Below are 8,950 nucleotides of genomic sequence, written 5' to 3'. Positions count from 1 at the left end.
TATATTCAGCAGCTCCTGGTTCGATTGAAGCTGGAGATGTCTGAAAGACCTCAGGCCACTTGGTGGATTATTCAGAGCCTATGCGGTGAACTGGCTGGCCTGGCTTGACTTGTCTGCTCCCTATACTTAAACTTAGATAACCTGTATGTGTGCTTGTGTCTGTGTGTGCTTGCGGTCGTGCGTGTGTGCTTGATTGCGTACATGTGATCATTTCTGTGTGTGTGTATTTGTGTGTGAGTGGGCATCTATGTCTGTTGATGTGTCAGAGGGCCTATGGAATTTACTTTAGATTAATTTAAATCAATTTTTTCCTTTTCCTTCTTCTGGTTCCTCTCCATTCGGCCCATGTCGAACGCGTCCTTCGTAGGTCACTGGATCTGGGGGGGAAAAGAACGTCTGTCCTTATGCTCCGACTCAGCTCAACTCAAACTCCTGCCATCGCTTCGCCCCCCAGCTGGCTAGCACGTTCACATGTATAGCCGCATCTAAAGCCTTATGGCTGCTGAGAGCTTTAGCCAAACAGATTCTGAAGGTTTTGAATGCTTTTAAGAAGCCAGGGATGACTTGTTTTGCAATTGTTGCCAATGGGTTAGAACAAATACTAATGTATTTGGCGGCCTTGACCAAAATGAAAAGGCATTTGAAGGTATCATTGAGGTCCAGGCGTAGAACACCTCTAGTTGCTTTACATCATAAAAAACACCAATCCCACTTACTCTGCTGTATTCTACGCTTCAACAGAGAAGGCATTGAGGTGCTCCACACGAGTGACAGCCCCAAGAGACCTGTGTGTGTTGGCCGCCTACGGCTCACTGGCTGCTCCTGGGGTGCATGGATCCCAGTGGATCCTCCGTGACGCCTGCTCGCTAGAGGACAGCGGTTGATTAACAAACATTGAGCTGATTAGCGTTGTGATCAGTCCCTCGCTCACCGCTTGGTCATACGACACCATCAAGGACACGGCGGGGGGTGTGACGAGCTGCACGGAGACCACACTGAGCTGATTGATGCGTTCAGAGAACGGCTGTTCATCGGCTGTAGCTTTAATTGGCGCGTGGTTCATTGGCTGGAGTGTTGTTAATTGGTTTGAGCGTTGTTAATTGGTTTGAGCATGGTTCATTGAATGGAGTGTTGTTAATTGGCTGGAATGTTGTTAATTGTCTGGAGCGTTCTTAAATGGCTGGAGCATTCTTAATTGGCTTGAGCGTTCCTAATTGGCTTGGTCACCTTGAGCGCTGTTAATGGGCTGTAGCATGGCTAATTGTCTGGAGCTGGGTTGTAGGTTTGTGTGTGTGTTTGGGGCGAGAGTCCTTGGTTCTTGGATCTGTGACAGCTTTGGGTCTGTCTGTCAACTACAGCAATTATGTCTGTCCGTCTGTCAGTCACCTACAAGTCTGTCACTTACCGAGTGGATGTTCATGGGGGCCGTTGTAACTGCTGCTGTCTATGTGGACACATAAAGATTTTAACACTGACATCTCTCTCTCTCTCTCTCTCTCTCTCTCTCTCTCTCTCTCTCTCTCTCTCTCTCTCTCTCTCTCTCTCTCTCTCCCTCCCCCCCTCTCTCTCTCTCTCTCCCTCCCTCTCTCTCTCTCTCTCTCTCTCTCTCTCTCTCTCTCTCTCTCTCTCTCTCTCTCTCTCTCTCTCTCTCTCTCCCTCTCCCTCCCCCCTCTCTCTCTCTCTCTCTCTCTCTCTCTCTCTCTCTCTCTCTCTCTCTCTCTCTCTCTCTCTCCCTCTCCCTCCCCCCTCTCTCACTCTCTCTCTCCCTCTCTCCAGACAGAGGAGGTGGACCAGCAGGGCGTCCCTGAGGACCACCTGCTGAGCGTCAGGAAGTGTGTGGTGGGCCGCACGCACTCGCTCCCCAACGACAGCTACATGTTCCCTCCTCCAGAGGCTCCGGGGGCCCTTCCAGTCCTGGGGCCCAAGCACACAGACGTTCCCAGGGGCCCCCGCTTAGGTAACATGCGCTGGCTGTCGCCCTGCGTGGCTGACTCAGCCGTCGGGAATGTGAATGTGTGCATGAATGTGTGCATGAATGTGTGCATGAATGGGTGAATGTGAGGTAATATTGTAAAGCGCTTTCAGTGGCCACTGGTTAGAAAAAGCGCTGTATAAATGCAGACTGTTCACATCAGCGACGCAGCGAAGCTCGCTGTGTTTCTCCCTGCTCCCGTAGCCTGAGCACGGTCCGGTCCAATCCGGCCGTGGACGGTGACGTTTAGTTGTGACATCACAAGTGGGGCTAAGCGCGTGCATTTTAGCAACGCAGCTCACCGCCTTCTCCACTGCTCTCTGTTGTAAGAACGCATAACATTCTAACCACCTGTGTAATTAAGTATTTAATTAAATTAATTTATTTTATTTTATTTTATGTATTGATGGACACTTTATACACTTTATTTTATTTTTGCATCTTTTTATATTCCATGGGCTGCGTGTGTGTGTGTGCTCACCTGTCTCTGTGTGTGTGTTTGCTGACCTCGGCGGGGGGGTGACAGGCTCTCGTAGCTCGGTGCGCTCCAAGCCCAGCAGGGAGGAGGAGGAGGAGCAGGAGGAGGGGGAGGAGCAGGAGGAGGAGGAGGAGGAGGAGGAGGAAGACGCAAGGGTCCCCAGGCAGCTCGCCGTCCCGTCCGAGCTCTTCCGTCCCATCAGCCCCCACAGCCTCTCGGACCCGGAGGGCGGCCCCCGCCTGCCGCCGCCCCGTCGCCCCCACGCCTTCAGCCGCACGCTCCGCAGACAGGTAAGGCCCGGGACCACCCCCCCCCCCCCCCTCAGTCCACACCTGGGCCCGTCCGGCAGCATGGAGCCCTAACACTAGTCGTCTGACCCTGAGCCCTGGGTTGGCTACATGGGGGCGATTGGTAGTTTGTAGGATGGGATCAACTAGCCCGGAGGCCATCTTGATCACGGGACCTCACATACTGACGAGCTACACTAATCAGTCCGGACCCTACCCACATCCGTGTCCAGATATTACAACGTTAATCCAGGCCAATCAGGGACAGGGTCATAGTTGACGACGTCAACGGGCCAATCAGGGACTGGCTCTTAGTTTATGGCGGTCAGATACCGGCCGCTGCTTGAAGAACAGTCATGGCGTCTACCCCGAAGCAACAAGCAGTAATGTAGTAAACTCAGCCATAAGTGCAATTATTGCAGAAATAAACTCATATCAACTATTCAACAAGAGTCTGCACTAGCAGAGAGTCTCTGTTGAAAATGAGTTTTTTTGCCGTTCTGTGCTTCCACTGAACAGCCCATCTCGATGGCCTCATGCTTCGTTACGCTGATCGGCTGAAGGGGTTTGTCCGTCAAGGCCAGCTCACCCACCCATGAGGCCGGTTAGCGGTCATACTGGTCCATGAAGAGAAACAGAATGTCAATGCATGTGGTCAAGATGGTCTCCGGGCTGGTGATATCCCTCTAAAGGCCTCCATCCTAAAACAGACAAATATTTCTTACATAAAGATAAATTCATGATATCGAAACGCTCTGATCTGAAACAAACGAAACGGGAGGGATTGTTTTGTGACCCGTTCTGGCATGTCTGCGTTTGTCTTTACAACCCTAACCGTAACACTCTGTTGGCTCCTCCCACCGCCCTAATATGCCTGTCAATCATCTCCTCTTCTTCTTCTTTTTCTTGTTCCTCCTCTCTCTCTGTCTCCCCGCCTCCTCTCTGCCTGTCTCTCTGTCTCCTCTGCCTGTCTCTCTGTCTCCTCCCCTGTCCTGTCTGTCCCCGCCGGCCCCTCTTGCGCTCTCGCCCCCCCCCCACCGGCTGACCTCAGCTCAGCTGGGTGCCCAGAGCCCCCGACCGGGAGGCCATGCTCAGACACCGCTCCTCCTGCTCCTGAGAGGTCCATGGGGGGGAGGGGGACGGACTAGCGCCACTAGAGCCGTAGCACGTAGCAGAGGGGGGGGGGGACTAGCGCCACTAGAGCCGTAGCACGTAGCACATGACAGACTCCGCCCTTAATCCTACACTCTCCCTTAGAGTCTCACACAGACACAGACAGACAGAAAGACAGACAGACAGACAGACAGACAGACAGACAGACAGACAGACAGACAGACAGACAGACAGACAGAGGGACACCCAGAGAGTCACAGACAGACAGACAGACAGACAGACAGACAGACCGACAGACAGACCGACAGACAGACACCCAGAGTCACACACACAAACACACACACACAAACACAGACAGAAAGACAGACAGACAGACAGACAGACAGGCAGACAGACAGACAGACAGACAGACAGACAGACGGACATCCAGAGAGTGTGCACAGGGCCACACAGGCAACATGGAACCACCTCGTCTCCCCTTTTCCAGTACTCTCTTTCCAATATAGATGTGTGTGTGTTTGTGTGCCTGCTGCAGTACACTCATGTAGATGTGTGTTTGTGTGTGTGTGTGTCTGCTGCAGTACACTCATGTAGATGTGTGTGTGTCTGCTGCAGTACATTGATATAGATGTGTGTGTTTGTGTGTCTGCTGCTGCAGTAGACTCGTACGTGTTGCGTTAGTGTCTACTGCTGCAGTGCATTCATATAGATGTGTGTGCGTTTCTCTGTGTTTGTGTTTCTACTGCTGCAGTAGACTCATAGCCTAGGTGTGTGTGTGTGAGTCTGTGTCTACTGCTGCAGTACACTGATATAATTGTGTGTGTGTTTGTGTGTCTGCTGACCATCGCCCTCAATGCATCCATCCTCCATGCAGATCTAAGTAAACAAAGGTTGGTTGGTGCAGTACAGACCAATCGATGACCTCAACAAGGTGACGTCTCATTGGTGCAAATTACAGCAAACGACATCATCCAGTCAGTCAATGAATCACTGAAGCATCAGATGTATTCAAGTCAGTGGAATAGGTGGACAATTTGGCCTGTTGGGATTAAATTGGCAATGCAGTGCACTTACTACAACGCTAACTTTACTACTCAGGGAATTGCCACGGAACACTTCTGTTTTGTGTTTAACGTTTTATATAGAGCACAAGAGCATTGTGGACCATATAACGTTACAATATAGCATAGAGTAGCGCATATATGTCTACGACGAGCTGTTGTGTACTCTTCGTAATTGATCACTTTGTTATGTAGTTGGGTATTCGGATACTCTGCGGTAGCGTAAAATACTCGAGAGCGTGGCATTCTGCGCTTTGTCCACTAGATGTCAATGTGGTAACATAGACGCCAGCTCTCGTACTCACAGAGCAGTCCGCCGAGTGGACGTGTATCAAAACACAGACCGTGTTTTATCTTCCGTCTGCGGCTCGTTTCAACGTCGTGACTGGTATTGGTGTTTAGAAAAGGCTACTCAGTGACCTGTATGATCAGCAATCCATGTCGAGAGAACTCATTTGATCCTGATGGGTTGCATTGGGACGTTCAAACCATTTCACAAACCATTATGCAACTAATCCCTCGCTCGCGAACCGCAGCTCATCTGCTAATCCCCTATTTGCTCTCACAACCCTCACTCTTTCAACACTTTTTTCTGAACTTTGGTCGCTTAATTAGATTGTGGTTTTGCCACACAGCGAGAGATGATAAACTGATCTGGAACGTCCACAGTTTTAGTGTTAGAGACAGTACTGCCGGTGACCTCTGACCCGGGGTGAGGGTTAGAGGGGTGAAAGGTCAGGGGTTCAGAGGGCACAGTCAGCCCCAGCGCCTGTTGACCATAGCTGCACAACACTGCAGGTCCATAAACCGTACAACACACACCAGAGGAGGAGGGCGGAGCCATGCTGGCTGGCCGTTGACCTCTGACCTCAAACCTCTAGAGGTCAGCCCCCTCCCCAAACCAGATCACCTCCCTACTAACGGACTCTCCCACTCTCCTTCCCCTCCCCCCCTCCCCTCCCAAAACCCCCCTGGTCTCTCTTCAACCTCCTCCTCCTCTTCGTCCTCGTCCTCCTCCTCTTCGTCGTCGTCCCCCTCCTCCTCCTCCTCCCCCCCGTCCGGTACAACGCCCACTCACCCCCCCGCCCCTCCTCCCCAGGTGGCCGTGTCTACTGACTCTCAGGAGGGCGTGGCCTCAGACTCAGGCCGGCGCCCGGCGGCCACAGGCATCGTGACCCCGCCCCCCTCCGCGGACCCCCCCGCCCCCCCGGTCTGCCCCTCCCCCTCCCCCCACCCCCTCCGGCGCCAGCAACCGGCCCTCCGCCTGGTCCCCGCCAGCCCGTGCGCCGGCCCCCGCCCCCCGGGGGGCGCCTCCCCCTCGCCGCTCCCCCCTGTCTCCCCGCCCCGCCTCCTGGCCCCCCCCTCCCCCCCCCGGCAGCAGCGGCGGCCGCGGGGGGAGGCGGCCGAGACGGACCGCGAGGTGTCCTTCATCACCAGGGGCCCCTGGGCTCCGTGGGGCCCCGGGGGCCACTGGGGTCCCGGGGGGGCCCGCGGCCGAGGCGCCCGCGGCAGCTCGACCGAGGAGGACCCCGGCGCCCCCCGGGCGGAGCGGCCGCTCAAGAGGTTCCACAGCGCCGAGGCCCACGGCCACGCCCCTCCGAGGCCCCGCCCCCGCCCCGCCTCCTGGCTGGACGACCCGCGGCGCCACACTGTGGAGGCGTGTCCTATGGCGGCGGCGGCGTTCGGCCTCGGCCCCGCCCCGCCGGCCCCCACGCCCGTCGCCGCCCCCCCCCTCCCCCCGCCGCGGCGCAAGAAGAAGACGAGCCCGCCGTGCATCTCGGTGGACCCCCCCGACGGGGCCCCGCCCCCCTCGGCCCTGGGGCCGGGGCCCCCGCCGCTGCCCCGCCGGGACGCCTGCCACCTCAGGAGGAGGGGCCCCTCCAGCGACTCCAAGGACTCCTTTGACCTGGGGGCCGGCGAGGGGTGTGGGGGCCCGGGGCCCGAGCCCCCAGACCCCCCCGGCACCAACACCAACCCCAAGCTATTGACGCTACCCAGCTTCTCCCTGGAGAAGAACGCTGAGCACTGAACACACCGACCACAGACAGACACACACACACACACACACACACACACACAGAGACACACACACATACACACACACACACACACACACACACACACACACACACACAGAGACACACACAGAGACACACACAGAGACACAAACAGAGAAAGACACACACGCACACACACACACAGACATACACAGACAGTAACACACACAGAGAGACGCACACACACACGTACGCACACAGAGACACACAGACAGACACGCACTGACAATGCTACACGCACATAGGCACACAGAGAAACACACAGAGACAAACACACACACAGAGACAGACACACACACAGACACTCGCACACACACAGACACTCGCACACACACAGAGGTATATACGCACACACCTGTCAACATATGCACACGGCTGAGCAGACGATAAATCGTCACACACTTTCATTGTTCCTCCCGCACTCAGACGCACACACAGACACACAAACACACACACACACACAGACACACACACAGACCCCCCCACACACACACACACACACACACACACACACACACACACACACACACACACACACACACACACACACATTGCACTTGGTCTATCTGTGATGGTGATAGTCCTAGTAATAATACCGTAGAGAGTAATAATGGTGAAAAAAAACTAACTTGGTTTTCCATAAGGAGTTACAGTACTGTAGTGGTGTGAACATCCCTTCTCTTTGTATTGTTACTGCCAGAACACGACGAAACAAGAAACTCTTACACAGATAAGCAACCAATACCGCCAAAAAAAAATGGACTGTTTCCCTTTTAACCTTGTCCACACACTACGAAGGCTGCTGGCTCCCCCGCAGCGCTCTGACGGGATGGTACGCGTCGAAGGATGAACCGTCGGACTCATGGACGTCCCCGTGTGGCGGTCAGTGGAACTGCAACGGTTGTTGCACAGCGCAGACTTTGCCTCGGGCCTACGGGCAAACGGTAGAGGTACAAAGCAATACGAACGATTTAGAGACACTATTTTCTTAAATTATTGGGCCATAGTGTTTGTACAGGATATAGAAGTTGTTTTTTTAAATCTTATCAAATTAGTTATTTTTCATGTCTCCTGTTTTCGTTTCCTGTTTTTTCAGATATAGTTTTCGCCATTTATGTACTTTGTGTTTTTCTTTTCCACCCCTAGAGCGTTCACAGCTTTCTGGAATGACAGAGGAAAGTGAACGTGTTTTTTCAAAGTGCTGAGAACCATGTGTTTGTAGGAATAATATATATATATATATATATAAATATATATTGAAAAGATAAAAAAAACAAGTCATTAAACAAAACTTGGATTTTTAAGCACAAGCATACGGTGGTCGTGGTTCTGCTTTATTGAGCGAAAAGTCGGTTTAGTTTCTCGAATACACGCCCACCATCGTCTTTACCGTAGAGATCGGGGCGACGGTTCACACTGTACTTTATCGATCCAATGTCCGGAAGCGCTCTCAGTTGATGTGTTTATTGACGTTGTGTCGTGTTATTTAGCTCCGGCGTTTACACGCTCGCTGGGAGACCCTGGCCGTCGCAGAGGGACATATATCTCCAAGCACTGTCATCCTCCACTTCAACTTGCTCAATCTGAGAAACACACAGAAAACGAATCCGAGTTCTTCAGGACCTGTGTGTTTTACATTGAGGGTGTTCAGAAGACATTTTTATCCAAAGTGACTTACAATAAGTGCATTTGCCATAAGAAAGAGAAACAACAATATGTCGCTGTCGGTAGAGTAAGGATGTTCATAGAACCAAGTGTCGAGCACTAACCATCACTAGATTAATCCATTTCCCGTATGCAACACAGATAGCTAGGATAGACGCCACACAATGCTAAATACTAATAGAACATACATAAAGAACATACAATAAGTGCGTACATTAAGTGCCAGGCCGTACAACATAAAATAGTGGTGTAAGGGGGTAGACTATGGGGAGTCTAGGTGAACTCTGAACCAGTGAGTCTTGAGACTTTAGCAGAAG

The 8,950-nt window shown here is 53.0% G+C and overlaps 1 protein-coding gene across 1 annotated transcript in view; it reads left to right on the top strand.

Annotated features, from left to right (window-relative positions):
* The window catches only part of cacna1g (calcium channel, voltage-dependent, T type, alpha 1G subunit), a 111,248-nt gene extending 104,222 nt beyond the window's left edge, over positions 1 to 7,026 (top strand). Inside the window, exons 31-33 of the mRNA XM_030339458.1 lie at positions 1,777 to 1,957; positions 2,499 to 2,740; positions 6,011 to 7,026. Of these exons, the coding sequence (XP_030195318.1) occupies positions 1,777 to 1,957; positions 2,499 to 2,740; positions 6,011 to 6,940 (1,353 nt within the window). The 3' untranslated portion in view covers positions 6,941 to 7,026. The remainder of the gene's footprint in view (positions 1 to 1,776; positions 1,958 to 2,498; positions 2,741 to 6,010) is intronic.
* The last annotated feature ends 1,924 nt before the right edge of the window (positions 7,027 to 8,950 follow it).

The sequence above is a fragment of the Gadus morhua genome, chromosome 18 (genome assembly GCF_902167405.1).
Source record: "Gadus morhua chromosome 18, gadMor3.0, whole genome shotgun sequence".
Classification (NCBI taxonomy): Eukaryota; Metazoa; Chordata; class Actinopteri; order Gadiformes; family Gadidae; genus Gadus; species Gadus morhua.
This window is presented reverse-complemented; position numbering and strand designations above follow the sequence as displayed.